Source organism: Podarcis muralis, chromosome 12, assembly GCF_964188315.1.
Source record: "Podarcis muralis chromosome 12, rPodMur119.hap1.1, whole genome shotgun sequence".
NCBI classification, from domain to species: Eukaryota; Metazoa; Chordata; class Lepidosauria; order Squamata; family Lacertidae; genus Podarcis; species Podarcis muralis.
In genome coordinates, this window is record NC_135666.1 from 60,684,411 (window position 1) to 60,706,753 (window position 22,343).

Sequence of the window (22,343 nt, forward strand, 5' to 3'; positions counted from 1 at the left end):
CAGGGCCTGGTTAAAGGGCTGACATATCAATGATTGGTAGATCTGAAATTTGACACCCAGGATACCAGGGCACAGTACAGTTTTTGTTTTTATTTTATTTACTTAATCCATTATTTAATCCATTTGCTTGTCTCAGTATCAGCCTCTGCTAGTTAACCCTGCTTCCTGGCCGGCAGAAATTGCCACTGTGACTGCCATGGTTCATATATTCGGGTGAGGAGGGCTGAAGTAACTGAGCTATGCGCTGCTAACTTTCACCATGAACTGGACCATCTATAGTAGCGCTTGACTGTACAAAGGCCTGGCCTAAGGCGTGTGACGGACAGCAGAGCCGGGCCAGAGTCTGGCGATGCAGTGCCCCTGAAATGCCACCAGAGGGCTGGAGCCTCTATCTGATTGGCCAGCCACAGAAGGGGAGGAGCAGCACTTGGGGGGTGGGAGAATAAAAGGGGCAGTTTCGGAGGGAGAGTTAGATAGGGGTGGATGTGAGAAGAGATAGGGCTAAGGTTCAGTTGGAAAAACAGGGAGTAGGATAGGATTTGACTGAGGGAGAACTGGTTCTGGGTGAAGTTAAACATCCACACTGAGGAGACCATCCATAGCGAGAGGACAGAGCCTCACAGCAGCTTGGATAGGGAGACCATCTTGAGGGTCTGGGGGGAAAGGAATACAGAGAGAACAGGAGTGTCCTGGGAGGGTTGGGACTGAACTGGGAGAGGCAGAAGCTGTGGGAATCCAGGCTCCCTGGGTCTCCATCTAGCCAGGAGGGGAGAGTCCTTCTAGGTGAGGGGATCCCCTGGATCTGTTATTCCTTTGGGAATACCTCAGGAGTGGTAACTGAGGAAAAGTGCCCCTCACTCGTGAACCAGGGCATTAGTCTGTGAAGGAAGCTGTGTCGTATTAAAAGGATTTAACTGAACAACCTGTCATATAACTAAGTAACAGAAACGGAAGTATAACAACTGATTTTGTGTAAAGAGAGGTTAAGAGAAGCTGTGACCGTACACTGTGTTTAATCCTGAGACATCTTATAGTTAATTAAAGTAAATAAGCTAACTTCTACCTGAAAGACCGCATTTCCTGACTCACTTTGTTTCATAACTTTCTTTTTGTTTCATAAACTTTTCTTGCTTATCATTTTCTTCCTGAGACTCTAATTACTAAGTTTTCCCTCACACAAGTCCCACACTAGACATCCCGTGGTAAATTTGTAAAACTTTGTATTAATTGGTGTAGAGTGAGGTGTGTGCACTATATTTAATAGGGGGCAGTTAGTGGGGTAAGTCTACACATGATTAATTGGTGATAAGTGGTTGGATCCACTAGAAGGAGATTCTCCATCTTTAGAAAGAAAAGAAGAAGAAGAAAAGGGTAGAAAGAACCAGGCATTCATGAAGAAAGCTTGGTTTACAATGAAGGCTTTCTATGACCTGGAGAGGAGGGACTTGAACCATTCCAACATCATCTATCTGAAAGTATAAACTGAAGCTTATGCATTCACTGACTTAATGTAAATAAGTAAAAAACCCTCCCCCTGCTGTAAACTGGAGCTCATTTTAAAAAGAAATACGAAGATATTAAAGAATAGTGCCCCATGTAAAATCAACCCTGCAAACTGAGTGATCCACTCTAAGGCCTACTATGTGATGGTGCATGTAAAACTGTCCTTAATGCTATATATTTTGAAGCAAATGCTTAAAATTAACCCAAGGACTTAATTTTTACCAGTGAAAAAGCTTAAACTACTATTTAATGGAAGATCTCTGTGCTATGAACGCAAATGTTTCACATACAGTACGCTAAAGGAGAGCTCAAGCAGACCAACAGCTCCAGACAGAATGAAATATGTTGTCTGGGCACTAGGCAGTGAACCAAATCAGATCTGATTTACACCCTTGATTTGGGAAAACGAAAACCCACATTAGATTAACATTTTTTCCCTTTGCTAAGCTTGTGTGCCCGATGAACTCTCTAAATACTGAAATATTAAATCCCAAAGCATCAGAGACTGTGAAGTCAATACTCTGGAAGTTCTTAAAATGAGCCGTGAATAAGATGCTATAATTTCATGTGATTTTTTTTTTTAATAAAGGTAAAATCGCAAGACATCCTTCCTATATGTGCCTGCATTAAGCAGCACACTCCACTGTGATTTGGAATGAGGTGCTACCCAGCTTGAGAGCCATGGCAATTTTGATGAAAGTTCTCTTAAATATGTCAGGAATGTTATTAAAGTTCCTTGAACTCCTCCAGAGATGCATTATGATTTTATATATGTATGGCAGAGTGCTGACCACTCAATCCCCTTTCTGTCAGAAGCAAGTTGAGAAAGAATAAAAATTACTCTGGACACCCAGGGGTAATTTTATAATAGAATAGGTAATAAAATAATAAATTTGTAGGTGTTTTCAGCTTTCCCGCTTGGTACTGTGTCACACACCACATTTGTACCGGGCTCCTTGCTCATTACTATTTAATCACCACATAATATCTTTCTTTCAGACTTAATTAACCTTTCCAAAAGAAATTCTGACCTTGGGGCCTTTCTGCAGATTTGCAAAGCCATTGGGAATATTAGCAATATTGTTCCATGGGGAAATTTTGCCTCAGATTTAATGAAATGTAGAAGTGTGTAATGAGACACACACTGCTGCTTAATAAACAAGGTTTAAAGCATGTAGCATACAAGCCAAATTAACAGTAACAGTTCAGTTCCAAGCACATTCACTGGAAATAAGGTCTCGTTCATTTCTAATGGAAATCATTTCCAAGTACGCATGCATAAGGCTGGAATTGGCGTAAGAGACCTTTTCAAAGGCACAGGAATGCTCTTAGCATTCATGCACATGGGTAAAGTAATAAGGTATGCAGATGTATATACTACTCTTTGCAAAAGACAGATATGGATCTGCAAACAGCTTTTTATACCCATTTGTGTCAGGCTCCTATCCCTTCTACTATTGCTGTGATTTTGTACTATTTTATGTTTTGTCTTTAATTGCTGGTTGGCTGTAATTAACATCTGACTGATTCATATGGGGAAAGAAAAGCAGTGTTTCGAAACAACATTTGACTGAGGGAAACTCCAGTGAGTGCCTTAGAAACCCACGAGATTCTAATAGTCTTCATATAGACTCTTATACAAGCCCTTTCTGCCCACCCTCCATGATGGACATTTTGCTATTGTATAATAAAAGAGCCATCTAATGGTACCATGGTGTCTAGTTAGTACTGCTGAACCAGGGACGTAGGTGGCGCTGTGGTCTAAACCACTGAGCCAATCAGGTCGGCGGTTCGAATCCCTGCGATGGGGTGAGCTCTGTCCCAGCTTCTGCCAACCCAGCAGTTCGAAAGCACACCAGTTCAAGTAGAGAAATAGGTACCGCTGCGGCGGGAAGGTAAACAGCGTTTCCATGGGCTCTGCTTTCTGTCATGGTGTTCCGTTGCGCTAGAAGCAGTTTAGTCATGCTGCCCACGTAACCCAGAAAGCTGTCTGTGGACAAACGCTGGCTCCCTCGGCCTGAAAGTGAGATGAGCGCCGCAACCCCAGAGTCGCCTTTGACTGGACTTAACCATCCAGGGGTCCTTTACCACCTCCAGCTAAGACTTAGTTTCTGTATCAAAGTTCCAGAACAGAAAGTTCTTAGAAACTATATTTCCCATAGTGCACACTATGAAAGCTTTACTGAATACATGCATAAAAGTTTGCAGCTTAATGTAACAATAAATATACAGACATAAGGACCAATTCCTTTAACTGGAAAAATCTGTGGGAAGGAAGCGTCACTTTTTATTGAGCTCTTATTTACCAATTTCAATGTACAACCTTGGTGAGAGATAAAAGTGTCATTTATTCGTTCTGGAGGTTATTTTCAGCAAGGGAATTGCAATATACAACATTTAAAAATGAATAAACCAAAGGAGGGGGAATATATAAAATTGAAATAACAAAATCAGATTAAAAACAAATATTTGCAAAAGGCTTAAAGATAAATTCATTTGTACCTGAATGTGCAAGATGCTGACTTTATTAACAATATATTTAACAGATTTCAAAGCAGATTCTCAAAATGAGGTTATGTGTTTCAATGTAGATTCTTTAAGGTAGAACTAAAATGCTTTTGCTTTTTGCAAAAAGCTGGTGCAGAGCTGGGAGAGGAAAAATGGCTGAGGAGAATGGATACATATATACATATATGCAAATGCACGCACACACATAACCACACACATACATATGTACTCTAAAAATTCTTAATACAGACATGGAAATAAAACTCTAAATAATCTGAATTATGTGTACTCTCATAATTACACCTTGTACTTTGGCTACTTCCTATGCACTTGAGAGGATGCTTATAGACTGGGGAGATGTCACAGGTATGCAGGAAAGTCCTACTTTATAGATAAAAAATCCTGCTTCACCGATCAGTGAGGTTTGAGTGGTGCACTTAACACAGTGCAAATAAGTTCAGTGCAAAGTTGCAAGTCTCCTGTTGGGAGTCAGGCTGAAGGAACCTAAGTGCCTCCTTCTCTGGTTTTCTTCCTCCATATGGTCCTTTAAATGGGGATGGGGAATGCCCCCTTGCAGTTTAAGAAACCCATGGGAGTAGGACCTCTCAGGGCCTGGTTTCACCACAGGATCCTTTAACCTGCAAGGAAAATGCCCCCTCCCAGTAAAAAGGACTGCAAGTCCGAAGCCAGGTGTGCACAGGAGTATGGAAGCTCCCTATCACCACAACATTGTCTTCAGTGGAATACGTAATTGAATACACATTCAAAAGTACATCCCAATCCATCATGGAATTGCCCTCGAAGAGCAAAAAGGTGTGTGTGGGGGGGGAGAGGCTGGGGAGCTGAGCAAGGAAATTCAGCAACTGAACTCAACAGGGATCTCTTAAGCCAGTAACAGCCTAGAGGCAACAGAGAGACTTGTATCTTCCCTGTCAGCTTCTCCCCTTCCTAGCCACCAGATGGGCCATGCTTTATCCCAAGCAACAGACCCTCCTGGCAGCAGAACAGCCACTCCTACAGAGATCCTGGGTTTTCCACTGTCCTGCTTTAGGTGGCACATGAGCACAGCAGCTGAGAGTTAGCAGGAGAGGTCCCAGAATCAGTGTGCTATAGCAGTCTAAACACAGGGGCAAGGTCAGAAAACAGCCCAAGGTGAGGGGGACCAGCTGGGTGGCAGGGGAACCCGAGTCAGGGAGCTGATGTAAGAATGCTGTGCTAGGGCCATGGGCCCGGAACTGAATGTTTTTAAACCTGAGTCTTCGCAGACCCACCCAGAACATTGTTACAAGGCACAAGTGTTGCTTGCAGGTGTAGTCTATTTACAAGAAGCAGTTTGCTCACGAGTATTCTTTTACTCCTGAGGAGTTCCTTGTTCCTCAGGCTGGTGGCTGACTTAGCCTACACCTTCAGCCTGGATCTTTGCTGCTTAGGGCTCAGTGTTGGCCCCTGGCCTACCTCACAACCACTGGACACAGGCTGCTCTAAAGAGGATGCCTCTGGTTTGGACATGACACCCACCAGGTCTGCTGCCTACCTTCACTCTGCTGGGGATCAAGGCAGGTGATAGCAGTCATAAGATGCCAGGCTCCTCCAGTTCTGCAGCTGCACTGGGGTTCTCCCCAGATTCTGCGTTAGGTGGGATCCTGACAGGAATACATATTAGGATGTGCATCCTGATATAGATGGGATGTGTTTTTGAGTGTGCATTCTTTTGAAAGCAACGAGGTTCAGAAAAGACAGCATTTGTGCTGGAATGTACAACGGGATGAGAATCTAATTTAGGTGTGCAGTTCATGTTATTATTATTATTTATTAAATTTATATACCACCCTTTATCTGAAGATCTTAGGACAGTTCACAAGATAACAATAAAGAATAAAAGCACAATTTAATAGTTAAAACAAAAACAAAACATAATCCCCCTCCCACAAACACACTTTAAAGACCGAAGAATATTAATCAGCCAAAGCCTAGTTGAAGAGGAATGCTTTGCCTGGGGCCTAAAGATGTATAATGAAGGCGGCATTCCACAAATAGGGGACTGCTGCAGAAAAGACTCTTTCTTGTGTTGCTGCCCTCCAGACCTCTTGTGGAAGAGGACACAAAGAAGGGCCTGAGATGGTGAATGCAGAGGCCAGGTCAGTTTATATGGAGAGATATTGTGGCCCTAAGCTGTTTAAGGGTTTATAGGTCAAAACCAGCACTTGGGCCTGGAAGCTAATTGGCAGTCTGTGCAGTTTGGCCAGGATTGGTGTAATTGGGGCTTTTTTTCAGCCAGAACTGAGTTCTGGCACCTCTTTGGTGTGTTCCGACACCTCTGTAGCATTATGGCACATTGGCACATCGCTCGGGGCTGTGGGCCAGAGGCTGTGGGCATGGCACTCTGTGTTTAGTGATGGCAGCTTTGGGTGGCACAGCACTTTATGTTGTGCAGCAGAGGCTGTGGGCAGCATGGCGACTGGTGCAGTGAGGCAGAGGGCAGTGGCATAAGAAGGTTTTTAGGGGCTATCTCCCCCCCCCCATGCTCAACAACTTTGGGTGGGTGCTCCCCCCTAAAAACAACTTTGGGTGGGTGATCCCCTAAGAAAAGGTCATCAAGTTTGGCACCTCTTTTTAGAGAAAAAAAGCCCTGGGTATAATATGCTCAAACCATCTTGCCCCAGTGATCAACCTAGCCGCTGAATTCTGCGCTGGCTGAAGTTTCTGAACCGTCTTCAGAGGCAGCCCCACATACAGTCATACCTCGGGTTGAATGTGCTTTGGGATGAGCACGTTTGAGTTGCGCTCTGCGGCAACCCGGAAGTAATGGAGTGTGTTACTTCCGGGTTTTGCCGCTTGTGCATGCGCAGACGCTCAAAATGACGTCACACACATGCGCAGAAGCAGCGAAAAGCGACGCGCATGTGCGCAGACATGCCGTCACTAGTTACGTTTGCTTCTAGATGCGAACAGGGCTCCGCAGTATTCTAACCAGAGCATAGACAACACTATAACTACGGTAATAACATGCAAGACTTATTTTCCTCAGCTATTCTCTCTCTCACACACCCCCGTTTCTAACATTTTTGGTTTAGGTTTCGTTTTGTTATGAACATTCTTTATGGAATATTATTACTATAATCAACAGTGCCTCTGAGTAAACTCAGCTGTTTGATCTGTCCTTCAGAATTTATATATGTGCTATGTGGTCTGGAAGGGGGGGGGGGGCGACCCTACAAGACTTTGGATCTTCCACCAGTCCTAAAATAAATTGGGCATAACGGTTAGCTCTTTGGTTCAGGGCAGCTGATGACTACCAGACAGGAAATAGATATTTTTTGGCTTACTCAATAATTAAAGATGAATGCATTCTTCTGGATTGCTTGTTATATTGCCTTTTAATATCAAGAATCCCACAGTAAATTCTTAGCAAATGTACCTTCCATCTTACCTTCCATAATCTCTTCAAAAAATTTATTTCATTTTGAATCTGCATATGTCTAATATGCTCACACAGATTAACAATTTTGTTGACCTACTGCCTTTAATAAATGTCTTTCTGGAACTCTCTAGCTTTCTCCATAATCCAGCGCATGTTTGCAATGCATGTTTGCAGCGCATGTTTGCAATATTCAGCATCTTTACCTGTTTGACTGTGCACCACCATGAACTTTGGAAAGGGAGCATAAAACTGTAAAAAGAAAAACATCCCACTAATGCATGTTACTGCCAATAATAAAATACATTCTGGGCTTAATGAACATTTATTCAAACATTTATCCGGAAGAAGGTCAGGGTGATTCAGTAAGGGAGCTTCATAGATGGGTTTCAAACACCAGCACTCGTGCCTTTTAAAGTTATAATAAGGCTCTTTTTAGAAGACACAGAAAGGAGAATTATGTGACAGTAATTGCATTTCTCACAGCCTTCAGCTTTCACATCATCCATTTTATAACCAGGAAATCTACAATCAATAACACTATGCAGTATGTTTCTATTTACCCCACTTATTCTTATACAGTCAAGAGGGAGTGATAATAAACTACGTAGAAGTAGGAAGCAAATCATGAGCAGAAAGTTACTTGTTCCCCTAAGCAAGGCCATAACAACTGGGTGCTCTTAGTTCTGGTCAAAGAGAAGATTTCCAGCAACAGAAGCCCCGGGCAAGAGTGACCGAAAACAGAAATTTTACCTCTGTCAGTTTTTGGTCAAGAGCTTTCCCCATGGATGACCTAGTAAGTGGGAAGCAGCACAAACCTATACAGGACTACTCACCAGTAAGAACACTGAATTCAGTAAGTCTTAAGGCTCAGCCACAGCCTGGAAAGCACAAGTCTGACAGGTTTTCTTCTCTTGTGCTTTCTAGGTACAGGTCCCAGCAGTTTTGCGTTTGCCCTGCAGCTTTCCTCAGGAAAACACGCTCTTTACTACAGAATCAGAACAAAGAGCAACCTGCAGAGAACCCAATTGCTGTTAACTCCAGTTTGGCAGGTAAACTGCAGCTTTTCCTGAGGGGAAGAGGCGGGACAATCAGAAGTATGGATGAGCCCTTACTTACAGATAAGTGGGAATGAGACTGATTTGCTGACAACCATTATGTAAGAGTATTCGCTAGAATCTAGACTGAATGAAGGTTCCCCAATTATTTTAACACTAGTGGGAACACGGAGAGCCCTCATTCCACTGATCAGGTGCACACACATAAAAAACCTGGCTACAACCAACGTTAACATTTTTATACATAGAGTTCTACATCTACTTTGCCTGTTTTTACCACAAGGTACACATTTCTAAATGTTTCTTACATATTTTCATTCATTTCTTTTGAGCTGAGAGCTGTATTGCAAAATTTGGAGATGTGAAAAATCCAAAGGATAATTACATTTGGATTTTTCACATCTCTAAATTTTGGAGGATAATTACATTCCAATTCATATACTAGACAAGGAGGTGCAAATTAATTTATTTTTCATCCTTAATATTTTCTGAACTGGGAATTGCCATATCAAAGTATGCACACATACATACACACACTTCAGTCCTCCCAATAAAACAATTGAGGGGGGTTCCTCCCCCCCATTGCCATTCAAATGGTATGTGTGCACTGTGTCATGTGATCAATTTTGTGGGGTGGGGCATATTTCCCCTCCAATATGTTATTCAAGTTGGCACCCCTGATCCCAATTATATATCAATGCTCTGTAATATTAAACAGAATGTGGCAGCCTCTGCTCGTGAGGAGTTATCTGTGTGTGCTCCAAAGCTGCTGTACCCACACAGTTAATTAGTAGTAAATCAAAATGTATTTCTGCTCCAAAACATTAGGTAATTGTCGGAGAAGGAGGATTTTTCCAGTAAAGCAAGGGAATATTGGCCTGGAGTCAAGAGGAAAGAGTTGCAGCTTCCTAGTTGTGAGCACCACTTCGCCTTCCAAAAGAAATAGTGGGTACTATTTAATAAATAGTATGTGGATATTTGCCTGCTTCAAAAATATCAAAGTAACAGGTCTCTAAATTGGGGGAGAAAATTAAAGAAGAGGAGATTAAGCTGAGGTTTTTTCCCCATCTTCTTTCTTTCTTTCAAAAAATCTAATTAATTTGTCAGTGTTCTCTGAGAAGACAAGACTTTAATAAAACTGCATTGAGAAATGAGAGTGAAGGGGAACATGTTAAAAAAGTAAATTAATAATCTTTTCAGCAGGCTTAGTTTCCTTAAAGGCAAATAACAAAATCTAGCTGGATTTGTTGTACAAAAATTGAACTTTGATGATATAATATAATCCCAAGGTAAGAATGCTTAAAGGGCCAAGTCTATGAAGAGTGAATAATTCTATTCACTTGCGATACAACCATCTAGTTTTTCTTGAATTACCTATTTACATTTATGAGAACTTATTTAACATATAATTACATTTTTTCCATAGGAGCGGTATTTGTATAGTGTGCATTAAAAAGGTAAAGGTACCCCTGCCCGTACGGGCCAGTCTTGACAGACTCTGGGGTTGTGCGCCCATCTCACTTAAGAGGCCGGGGGCCAGCGCTGTCCGCAGACACTTCCGGGTCACGTGGCCAGCGTGACAAAGCTGCATCTGGCGAGCCAGCACAGCACACGGAAACGCTGTTTACCTTCCCGCTGGTAAGCGGTCCCTATTTATCTACTTGCACCCGGGGGTGCTTTCGAACTGCTAGGTTGGCAGGCGCTGGGACCGAGCAATGGGAGCGCACCCCACCGCGGGGATTCGAACTGCCAACCTTTCGATCGGCAAGCCCTAGGCGCTGAGGCTTTTACCCACAGCGCCACCCGCGTCCCATAGTGTGCATTAATGAGTTTTAAAATAATTATGTTTATTCCATAAGAGTGGTATTTGTATAGTGCGCATTAAATAGTTTGAAAATAAAATGAGCTATCTAAAACATTATTTCCCAGTTGATTCTGTCTGCAGAATGCATTATGCTTGTCCCAAAGAAGTGCTGACTACCAGAACAAAATCCAGATGCAGGAAAGCAGATTGTCTCTGTGGCCAGGAAAATGCACAGGGGCTGAGGGCCAAAGGGTTCACAGCACATCATGCACTTCTGGCTCACTTATATGGCACACATGTCAAACTGAAATTGTATCATCAGAGCCCCAAGCCTCACCTTTGTGTCTGCTGCTAGCAGAGAAACCATGTTATATCATTATGTCAGGACATGAAGAACTCTCTCACCCCCGTCAAAACAAAGCTAAGGGCTCCCCCCCCCCCATTTTCTTAAATCCAGAATTTAAGGGCTCAGAAAGCAAAGACGGTTTGCAGAAAGAAAGAAAAATGAGAGCTTCATTAACGTGTAACTGTGAAATTTTGGATCCCCTCCAAACCAATGTCAAAGTTGTGTGCTTGTTTTGTGCCATCTTGTATCGCAAACCCTGTGTTTTAAAGCTCTCAACAAACGGAGTATCAATTACTGTACCCCCGGGGGACACAGGTACCCTCTCAAAAGCCAACATTGTCTGATTCACTTCAAAGCGGTGCCAGACTTTTGCACTGCTTGGAGCCAATCAGACATTGTCAGATTTTGAGTGCAGTTAGCTACAGTGGCATGAACTAGGAACTCAGTTTTTTAGTATCAATTTCCTATTTTGGGAGCAGGATTTGTGATGCAGAAGAGTTAGAAAGTATTGCAAAGTTTGACACAGTTTTGGAGTAAATCAAACAATGTTGGCTTTTGGAGGGATACCTGTGGCCCCCGGTTTGAGTATCAATTACTCAGGTTGGGATGAGGTACCAAACATAGAGTTTGCAGTGCAAAAGCAATCACAAAATTTTGGCACCAGTTTGAAGGGGGTCCAACATTTCAGAATTACATGTTAATGAAGCTAAAAACAAGAAGCGGGGAGAAGATGGAGTTATTTGATGTCACATCCACACCACACATTCAAAACACTCTCATACCCCTTTAAAAGTCATGGCTCCCCCACTCCCCACAAAGAATCCCAGGAACTGTAGTTTGTTAAAGGTGCTTGGAGTTGCAGCTGTTGGAGGTAAACTACAATTCCCAGGTTTCTTTGTGGGAAGCCATGACAACTAAAGTGGTATAAATGTGCTTTAAATGTCTGGTGTGGATGTAACCTAAGTTTAAGCTTTGCCTCCTCTGACAGAGACTTTCCCAAAACTCACTTCTTATGCACTTCATGCAAATAGGATTGTGTAAGGGAAGGATCCCCTTCATGGATCACTGCCTTGCCGTGGCGAAGGGGCTTGAAGAACTCAGAGAAGCTATGAACTACGCCGAGCAGGGCACACAAGATGAACAGGTCATAGTGGAGAGTTTCGACCAAACGTGATCCACCTGGAGGAGGAACCGGCAAGCCACTCCAGTATCCTTGCCAAGAAAACTCCATGGACAAAGACAACAGGCATATAAAAGTTATGACGCTGGAAGATGAGCCCCTCAGGTCGGAAGGCGTCCAACATGCTACTTGGGAAGAGCGGAGGGCAAGTACAAGTAGATCCAGAGCTGATGAAGCGGCTGGGCCAAAGCCGAAAGGACGCTCAGTTGCGGATATGCCTGGAAGCGAAAGGAAAGTCCAATGCTGTAAAGAAAAATATTGCATAGGAACCTGGAATGTAAGAACCATGAACCTTGGTAAGTTGGATGTGGTCAAAAATGAGATGGCAAGAATAAATATTGACATCCTGGGCATCAGTAAACTAAAATGGACGGGAATGGGCGAATTCAGTTCGGATGACCAGCACATCTACTACTGTGGGCAAGAAACCCGTAAAAGAAATGGAGTGGCCCTCATAGTCAACAAAAGAGTGGCGAAAGCTGTACTGGGATGCAATCTCAAAAATGATAGAATGATCTCGATACGAATCCAAGGCAGACCTTTTAACATCACAGTAATCCAAGTTTATGCACCAACTACTGGTGCTGAAGAAACTGAAATTGACCAATTCTATGAAGACTTACAACACCTTATAGAAGTGACACCAAAGAAGGATGTTCTTCTCATTATAGGGGATTGGAATGCTAAAGTAGGGAGGCAAGAGATAAAAGGAAAAACTGGCAAGTTTGGCCTTGGAGATCAAAACGAAGCAGGGCAAAGGCTAATAGAGTTCTGTCAAGAGAACAAGCTGGTCATCACAAACACGCTTTTCCAACAACACAAGAGACGACTCTACACATGGACATCACCAGATGGGCAGCATCGAAATCAGATTGATTATATTCTCTGCAGCCAAAGATGGAGAAGCTCTATACAGTCAGCAAAAACAAGACCTGGAGCTGACTGTGGCTCAGATCATCAGCTTCTTATAGCAAAATTCAAGCTTAAACTGAAGAAAGTAGGAAAAACCACTGGGCCGGTAAGATACAATCTAAGTCAAATCCCTTATGAATACACAGTGGAAGAGAGGAACAGGTTTAAGGATTTAGATTTGGTGGACAGAGTGCCTGAAGAACTATGGATGGAGGCTCGTAACATTGTACAGGAGGCAGCAACGAAAACCATCCCAATGAAAAGGAAATGCAAGAAAGCAAAGTGGCTGTCCAACGAGGCCTTACAAATAGCGGAGGAGAGAAGGCAAGCAAAATGCGAGGGAGATAGTGAAAGATACAGGAAATTGAATGCAGATTTCCAAAGAATAGCAAGGAGAGACAAGAAGGCCTTCTTAAACGAGCAATGCAAAGAAATAGAGGAAAACAACAGAATGGGAAGAACCAGAGATCTGTTCAAGAAAATGGGAGATATGAAAGGAACATTTCGTACAAAGATTACCATAATAAAGGACAAAAGTGGTAAGGACCTAACAGAAGCAGAAGACATCAAGAAGAGGTGGCAAGAATACACAGAGGAACTATACCAGAAAGAAATGGATGCCTCGTACACCCCAGGTAGTGTGGTTGCTGACCTTGAGCCAGACATCCTGGAGAGTGAAGTCAAATGGGCCTTAGAAAGCACTGCAAATAACAAGGCCAGTGGAAGTGATGATATTCCAGCTGAACTATTTAAAATTTTAAAAGATGATGCTGTTAAGGTGCTACACTCAATATGCCAGCAAATTTGGAAAACTCAGCAGTGGCCAGAAGATTGGAGAAGATCAGTCTACATCCCAGTCCCAAAGAAGGGTAGTGCCAAAGAATGCTCCAACTACCGCACAATTGCACTCATTTCACACGCTAGCAAGGTTATGCTTAAAATTCTACAAGGAAGGCTTAAGCAGTATGTGGATCGAGAACTCCCAGAAGTGCAAGCTGGATTTAGAAGAGGCAGAGGAACCAGAGACCAAATTGCAAACATGCGCTGGATTATGGAGAAAGCTAGAGAGTTCCAGAAAGACATCTACTTCTGCTTCATTGACTATGCAAAAGCCTTTGACTGTGTCGACCACAGCAAACTATGGCAAGTTCTTAAAGAAATGGGAGTGCCTGATCACCTCATCTGTCTCCTGAGAAATCTCTATGTGGGACAAGAAGCTACAGTTAGAACTGGATATGGAACAACTGATTGGTTCAAAATTGGGAAAGGAGTACGACAAGGCTGTATTTTGTCTCCCTGCTTATTTAATTTATATGCAGAATACATCATGCGAAAGGCTGGGCTGGATGAATCCCAAGCTGGAATTAAGATTGCCGGAAGAAATATCAACAACCTCAGATATGCAGATGACACAACCTTGATGGCAGAAAGTGAGGAGGAATTAAAGAACCTTTTAATGAGGGTGAAAGAGGAGAGCGCAAAATATGGTCTGAAGCTCAACATCAAAAAAACGAAGATCATGGCCACTGGTCCCATCACCTCCTGGCAAATAGAAGGGGAAGAAATGGAGGCAGTGAGAGATTTTACTTTCTTGGGCTCCATGATCACTGCAGATGGTGACAGCAGCCACGAAATTAAAAGACGCCTCCTTCTTGGGAGAAGGGCAATGACAGGCCTAGACAGCATCTTGAGAAGTAGAGATGTCACCTTGCCAACAAAGGTCCATATAGTTAAAGCCATGGTCTTCCCAGTAGTGATGTATGGAAGTGAGAGCTGGACCATCAAGAAGGCTGATCGCCGAAGAATTGATGCTTTTGAATTATGGTGCTGGAGAAGACTCTTGAGAGTCCCATGGACTGCAAGAAGATCAAATGCATCCATTCTTAAGGAAATCAGCCCTGAGTGCTCACTGGAAGGACAGATCGTGAAGCTGAGGCTCCAGTACTTTGGCCACCTCATGAGAAGAGAAGACTCCCTGGAGAAGACACTGATGCTGGGAAAGATGGAGGGCACAAGGAGAAGGGGGCGACAGAGGACGAGATGGTTGGATAGTGTTTTCGAGGTTACCAGCATGAGTCTGACCAAACTGCGGGAAGTAGTGGAGGACAGAGGTGCCTGGCGTGCTCTGGTCCATGGGGTCACGAAGAGTCGGACACGACTAAACGACTAAACAACAACAACAAAGGGAAGGATTGTAATGGAGCTACTTATATAGAGTGGTTGAACTGCATAAGAACCCTTTAAACCACGAGACTCTGGGGGTGAGGACGATCAGCATTCTGAAAAATTGCTTCAAGCTACTCTGATACCACAGTCGAGAACTCTAATGAATAAATAAGAGGAGGCTCCTGCCAAAATCTGTGTTGCCATTCACAATGGTAAGGCAGCTTTAAACAAGAGCCCTCTGCCTCTGTCATTATTTGTGGATGTTACTGGCCATTCAGCGATGAGCTCAGTTTAAAAGCTGGGTCCGCTTAAGAAATCAGCTGTCACTTCTCCATGCTTTTAGAGGCCGCAATATTACACAGACATTCTGAATTATTAAATGCAGAAGGGGAAAGATTTTTTTCACAGGCACAGTGCTTCTTTTGCACAAATCATTCCCATAATTGCAACACTGAGAGCTATTATGCAAAACACAGTAGCAGAATGATAAGAGCCATGATTCCTTACCTGTATTCTTCTATGAGGATTTAAATACCACTTTAAAGGGTTAGCATAGTATAACAAAATTGGTTAGGAGTTAAGAGCTGGGCTCAGAAGCAACATTCCCACTCATCACCTATGATACCTCCTCCATGTGCCTTAAGCCTGTCAGTTAATGCATCACTATATAAAGATTGAAAGAGAAGGAGTGAGACTATAAGGAAGAAACATACAACTCTGGAGAAAAGGGCAACTTGTCAACCTCACAAGCAATTATGGAAGAGAAAATTACATAAATCCTTTCCCAATTCTAGAAAAAAGCTCCTTCAAAAACAACCAATTATATATTTGGGCCTTTCTCAGGAAAAAAGGTGGGGTATAAATAAATACATAATAATGATAATAATTTGTGCTTTTAAAAAATTAAGAGTTGTAGTATCGCTTCATTTTTGCTAGGTGAATCTTGATCTTGATATGATTTTATTTGCTTTAATATGCCACAGCATATTAATCTGCCCTGAGATCTTCAGATGAAGATATATATTTGCATTCTGCTTTTCCAGCGATAAATGTTGAGCTCAAAAATGCTCACAATAATCACAATAGCATTTTTTAAAACCTCAAACATTGCAATCATTATAATATCAAACACAATGGCATATAAATAACAAGAGCAACAGATTCATCAAAACAATTAATACAATTCAATAAAGTTACAATAACTCATACTGTTATCAGGATACTTGCTAATCATGTGGAACCTTCCTCTAGACTAGAACAATAAAAATGGATTAGCTGTGCCCCATGGTTATCAAATGCATTGTTTTGCAAAACTACAGTGGGTGGAAGCCTCTTTCATTGTATATAAACTATAAACACTTATGCAGAACTATACATTAAAAAACCCATTTGGGATGGGCAGGCAAGGTTGTTAAGTCTGTGACAGCTGTTGTCAGCTTCAGATGTAGTTGGAGGAAAAGGATTATCTGGAGTCCTCTTATTGAAGTTATAACTTATTGCATTTATCATTGGGCTCTGTTAGCACAGGAAGATCCTCTGGTACAGATTTAACCTACTTCTTGAATCAAAAAGGCAGAGTTACAAAAAATGGCATCCCACATAGAGTTCTTTCACATAATGTGTAGTAAAACTTTTCTGTGTTGTGACATCATCACACTGTGTGCTCCGCGTCCCTTGCTCCACATCACTGAGTGCTGCTGGCAGGACAGGAAAACACACAATATGACAGCATCACAAGAGAGGGTTAGTGATCCAACATGTTACAAGAGAGAACAGAAGGACTGGACAAAGAGATGCCAGTTGCAGCAGCAGCAGCAGCCTCATGTTGAACAAGATCTGTGTTTCTGACCCCCCTCCTTGCAAAAAAGAGAGGGGGGGGAATAACCCAATGGAGCCAAGAGCTTTTAGAAAGCTGCAAATGCAAGTTCATCAGTGCTCTTCATGAAGATAAAAATGGGGAAATTATCTGCACAGATTATTATGGATGTACCTCTCATGGTTTCCTTCTGTGATACGATACAGACGATTAGCACCTCCATCAGCACATGCTCTCAGAACAGCTGGAAGGAAAGGGAGAAGCTGTCAAGAACCTGACATCATAACCAAGTAACAAATTTATTTACACGGAAATATTTCCTACAGCACAGCATAGCTCTGTGCCAAAGTGACAGAAATACTTATTTCGTTAAACGATGTATGCACTGACCGTCAGCAGGGCTTCCAGGACTGTTTACAAAAACAAGATGAAAAACACAAGTAAAACATAACAACGTGCTTAAAAAAGAAAAATAAATTAAAATACAGTCAGTATCAGTCACTACAAGGATAATGAACCTTGGTGGTAAAAGAAAAAGAATGAGAGAATTACACCAGCTGGGTATCACCAGCCATTACTGTAAAGGGAAGCATGGCGCCAGTTAAGGCTGGGCGATGTCAGCTTTCAACACTGCAATGTATCACCAGCCAAACATTGTGATCTGGCAATATACCACAGGAACAAGCTGGCTAGGAGGCCTCAGCAGTCCTTAAGGCAGAGCCTTCCAAATTGTGTGTCACGACACTTTAGTGTGTCAGCTGCAGTGTGTAGGTTTGTTGCGCCAAGGCTCCCCATGCTCCACCTGGGTCTGGAAAGGGGATAGTTTAACCTCTGGTTTGCTAGTAAAAGTGAATTACTGTTTTGCGAAATGATGCATGTCTAAAAAGTGTGTCACCAAGATGAAAAGTTTGGAAAGCTCTGCCTTAAGGTTTTGGCAGTCCTTAAGGCTTTCATTTCCACCTTCAGCAGATAATGAAAAGTAATAATTGTCCCTACACCAAACATAGTTAAAATCCACATCAAACTGCAAATATTTTGTATTAAAAAACAGCACAGCTGGGGCCATTTCCTTTTGTAAGTTGTGAGGTCATCTGAAACATCTTAATTCTTGAAAGCAGCATAATAAAGTCTGATAGCTCATATAGGCTGCTCATCCAGGAGAGCCAGAAATTATTATTTTTTGCTAACTGGATTTCCTCCCATATTTTTGCTCTTAGCACTTCAGTTTCTCTATACTTTAAAAGTTACTTAGCAAGTACGGTAATTATCCAAGGTACTGATCTTTTCCTGGCATGTTAATGATTCACATCAGTATGAACTAGAACCAAAGGTTTTCTCGCTAAATAGAGGCAGTTAACTGATGGGAAAAGGGTCAATAACTGTATTATTTTCATAGCTATGGCTCAAATTGTGCTTGGTTTTCTTAAACAGCAAGTATTATAAATAGGAAGTCTTTCACAAATGAAAGCTAGAAAGGGAAAATAACAGAATATAGAAAGTGATTACTTTCGATGCCCTTTAGAACTCCACAGATGAGGCTGCATTATCAATAATGATCTCAGAGTTAGAGTCTTTGGAAACTCAGCAATAATTCATACATGTGTATTATTATTATTTCTTACAATAGTGCTGTGATGTAGAAGTTTGCTGGCCAAGACAGAAGATTGCATAAATACACGTGCCTTGGATGTTATATTGCTTACAATCTTCCATTGGCACTAAATGCTTCCATTGCTTGTTAACATGATTAAGTATCATGGGACGCCAAGAGGCACTTCAAACACTGCATTTTAGCTGTTCTCCCAAGATGCCTTAAGCCAGGGGTTCGCAAAGGGTGTAGGGATGGCAAGTATGGCAGAAAGATTCAAGGACAGTCAAAGAATTATTTAAACATTTCAGTGTAGTACAGTATCAAAATATTTTTTTAAAAAATCTGTGGAATATGGATAGATATCTTTTCAAAATGAGAGCAAGAACATCAGGTGATACTGAGGACAATCAGAGCTGTCATCCAGAATAGCTGTTTGAACAGTGCTGGAGAATAGCAATGGCTGTTCTAAAGTTCTCCATGACATATTGTTGTAAATAGGGATTTTCAACTCTGAAAAATATGAAAGATCAGAAAAGAGAAAGCCTTCTTTGAACTAATGAGGAGATGAGAGTTGTCTCAAATTAGACCTAGATTACCGGGCAAAAGCAAGCTCACCCCTCACACTGAGTTTGTAAGAGGCTTGTTTATAATTATATTTTGGGAATAATTCATGTTACTATATCTGCATTGCTTTATACTTTCTGGATGTCCCATGATCATATTATAAAAGTAGTTGCGTTCTATGTCTTGCCAGAGTGGTGCATGCTCTGGTTATCTCCTGCTTGGACTACTGCAATGCGCTCTACGTGGGGCTACCTTTGAAGGTGACCTGGAAACTGCAATTAATCCAGAATGCGGCAGCTAGACCTACAGACCTACATTGGCTCCCAGTACGATTCCGAGCACAATTCAAAGTGTTGGTGCTAACTTTTAAAGCCCTAAATGGCCTCAGCCCACTATATCTGAAGGAGCGTCTCCACCCCCATCATTCAGCCCAGACACTGAGATCCAGCGCCGAGGGCCTTCTGGCAGTTCCCTCATTGCGAGAAGTAAGGTTACAGGGAACCAGACAGAGGGCCTTCTCGGTAGTGGCGCCCGCCCTGTGGAACACCCTCCCATCAGATGTCAAGGAAATAAGCAGCTATCTTCTCTTTAAAATACATCTAATTAAAAACTTTAGGGAAGTTTTTAATATTTAATGCTGTGTTGTTTTTAACACTCAATTGGAAGCCGCCCAGAGTGGCTGCAAAAACTCAGCCAGATGGGCGGGGTATAAATAATAAATCATTATTATTATTATTATTATTATTATTATTATTATTATTATTAATCAAGTACTGCTAGGAGTTGTTTCTTTTTGTTTTCCAATGTATTTCTTATCAATAAAAAACAATCAGTGAGGCATTCAGCAAATTTTTATTGTGAAAGTGTGGTCCAGAGAAAAAAGTTTGAGAACTTTAAGTCTTAAGTGCTTAGCTAAAAATACAACAGATCAATGTGAAAAACACGCACCTGCAAACACAAGTATCATATAAGCTTCACTCATAAAGGAACAACGGTTGGCTGCAGATTCCTGTTGAGTACATACTCCATGGGAAGGTAGCAATACGTGAAATGGTTACCCAGTGTATTACCTTCAATTTCTATTTGTTGCTGCCAGTTCCACAATCCTACTTCACAAAAGGGAAAGGCAGCAGCTACCTTGCTTTTCTCCAGCCTAGTTACTGCAAAAATGCAGTAAGACCTGCGCCAGCCGTTCATACGTCCAGGAGAAGTGGCTGACCAGCATTGCTCTCCCCAACATTTGCTTTTTGCTGCTGTCAGCCTTCTCTGGAAGAGAGGTGCAGGACTCAACTGTATGTCATCTACTCTCCCCTCTGAACTGTGTTTAAGCCAGACTCCTTGGGCTGCAGCAAAACTGGTACCAGAAACTTTATTCTTGGTTAACTTTCGTTTTTGCTTTGTATTTATGTACTTAAGTTTACACTGTGTGTGTGTGGGTGGGTTTGTAATATTGAATTTATTATGTCTTTGCTAAATTGTTGGTTTTTGTTATTTTGAGTTTACTGACATGTTCTGCATTTTTTTTGCTTGAATTTCCAATGTCCTATATTCTAATATTTCAAATGTTTGCTTGTAAGCCACTTTAGGCATTGCTCATTGTGGAAAAGTGGCATATATGTAAAATCAACCAATCAATCAATGCTAACCCTCTGTGAGCAGTTAGGCAGTTAGAGACGGGAAGCAGCATAAGTTGTAACTTGGAAACCCACTTCAACCTCGCCCCGTTAACACCTGACTGTCCTATAGCCAGCAAGTGGTGACAGACGCCGATTCTTTGGGCGCTGAGGATAAACTTTGTTCCAGCAGTAAAACTAGAGCCACTAGACACTAATCTAAATTCATTTCCCTAATGTTCCTCCTAAAGTTCCAAGACAGTAAGAGGGATACCCAAAAGACTCCCGAGACACAATTCAGCCTCAAGACAACATGCAGTGGTAAATTTCATGTTGTGTGTTGTGTGAAGAAGTACTTCTGTTAATACTGAAATTACTACTGTCAGTCAATTCCACTGTGCTCAGTTTCCAGAAAAAAGAATTAAAATTTATAATTACCCCCCTCTCCCAAGTTCAAAATTTTATAAACTTCTATCATGCCTGTCTCCCCAGCCTTTTTTCTGAACTCAAAGGTGTCACATTCCTTCATCTGAACTTTTAGACATTTTATTAAACAGCTAATTCCTGACCTAACAAAAGAGGTGTAAGTACTCTATTGTACATGTAACGAAGTCATTCCAAGAAAACATATAAATCAAATGACAATTTCAAAAGCCAATTGAAAATGTGAATTGCAGATTCATATTCCCCCCCAAGGCAATTATTTAAGTCTGTCAGTGAGATGCAGATGCCTGTGTGCTGACAGCATTTCTGAAGTTTTAAAATTAGGTTGTTTAATAATTCAGTTTGAGTGTGTACAAACGCCAAGTTTTGATCACGGCTTTTTTCCTTCTTCGTTGCCGGCTTCTTCGTTTCCCCCCCAAAGCGGCTTTATTGATTTCTGACAACAGGAAGACAAGCAACTCAGAGTATGATAGAATGCCCCCTGCCAAAAGTGATTTTAATTGCGATTCAGAATTTCCATCACACAGATTTTAAAATTGAAGAAACCTGTCTATGTTGCACTGATGCAACTTGTTAAAAAAAGAGAAAGAGAGAGAAGAAATTAAAGAGGAAAATATCAGAGAAATCAGACGTACAGTATTTGGTAGTTCACTGTGAATGTTGTAGAGGAAAAAGTACACTCAGTTCCACTTACTGCAGCTCACCTGCCATTTAAGGTGACTCTCCAGGGGCTTCATAAACTTCCTCTTTTTGCTGGGACTGTAAAAAAGAGGTGGGCTGCCATCTCTCTGGCAGGCTACAATATATGGCTAGTGGGCTTTTCTCAGCTTGAGGGGTCACAATTGATGCAGGCCTGGTTTAAAGTGACTGTGTAAGATCAACTTCTGCTTCAGTAGCCAGTAGTAGGGCTAAGTATACAGTTATTTCCTTGGCAGCTGGTTTCTTATATTTCAGAATTTATTCACACAAACCCTCCTTTACAACCATGGCTGCTGGGACACAAAGCAGAAAGCTGTGATTCTAAACAGCAGCCTATATGCCGTATTGCCTTGAAAGATGCATGCAGCAAACAGACCCTGAATTGCCCCGTTTGCATTCTAGGTCAAAACATCACACATATAGAAGTCCTATGTTGGTTTCTACCTCATGGAAATACAAAAATGTGAACAGAAAATGGGAGCAGCAGGACACAAAGGGATGCACTATCTCCACCTACACCACGGCTCCTGACAACTGGGGAGGAAGAAGGTTGGCGGTAATAATAATATTAATAATAAATTTTATTTATATCCCGCCCTCCCCTGCCGAAGCCAGGCTCAGGGCGGCTAACAACAGTAAAACAGTACAAAAGTACAGCATAAACAACGTTCTAAAATCATTCATTATAAAATTAATTCATTCAAGCCACTGGCAGCCATTG

The 22,343-nt window shown here is 41.8% G+C and overlaps 1 protein-coding gene across 10 annotated transcripts in view; it reads right to left on the reverse strand.

Annotated features, from left to right (window-relative positions):
- The window catches only part of TPK1 (thiamin pyrophosphokinase 1), a 227,149-nt gene that overhangs the window by 123,123 nt on the left and 81,683 nt on the right, over positions 1 to 22,343 (reverse strand). For 9 of the 10 annotated variants that reach the window (XR_013390279.1, XM_077916547.1, XM_077916549.1 and 6 more), the window contains one exon: positions 16,886 to 16,955. The exons of the other annotated variant lie outside the window; for it this stretch is intronic. Coding sequence is in view for 8 of the 9 variants with exons in the window: in XM_077916547.1 (XP_077772673.1) it covers positions 16,886 to 16,955 (70 nt within the window). In the remaining variant the exon portion in view is untranslated. The remainder of the gene's footprint in view (positions 1 to 16,885; positions 16,956 to 22,343) is intronic. 10 annotated transcript variants of the gene reach the window in all.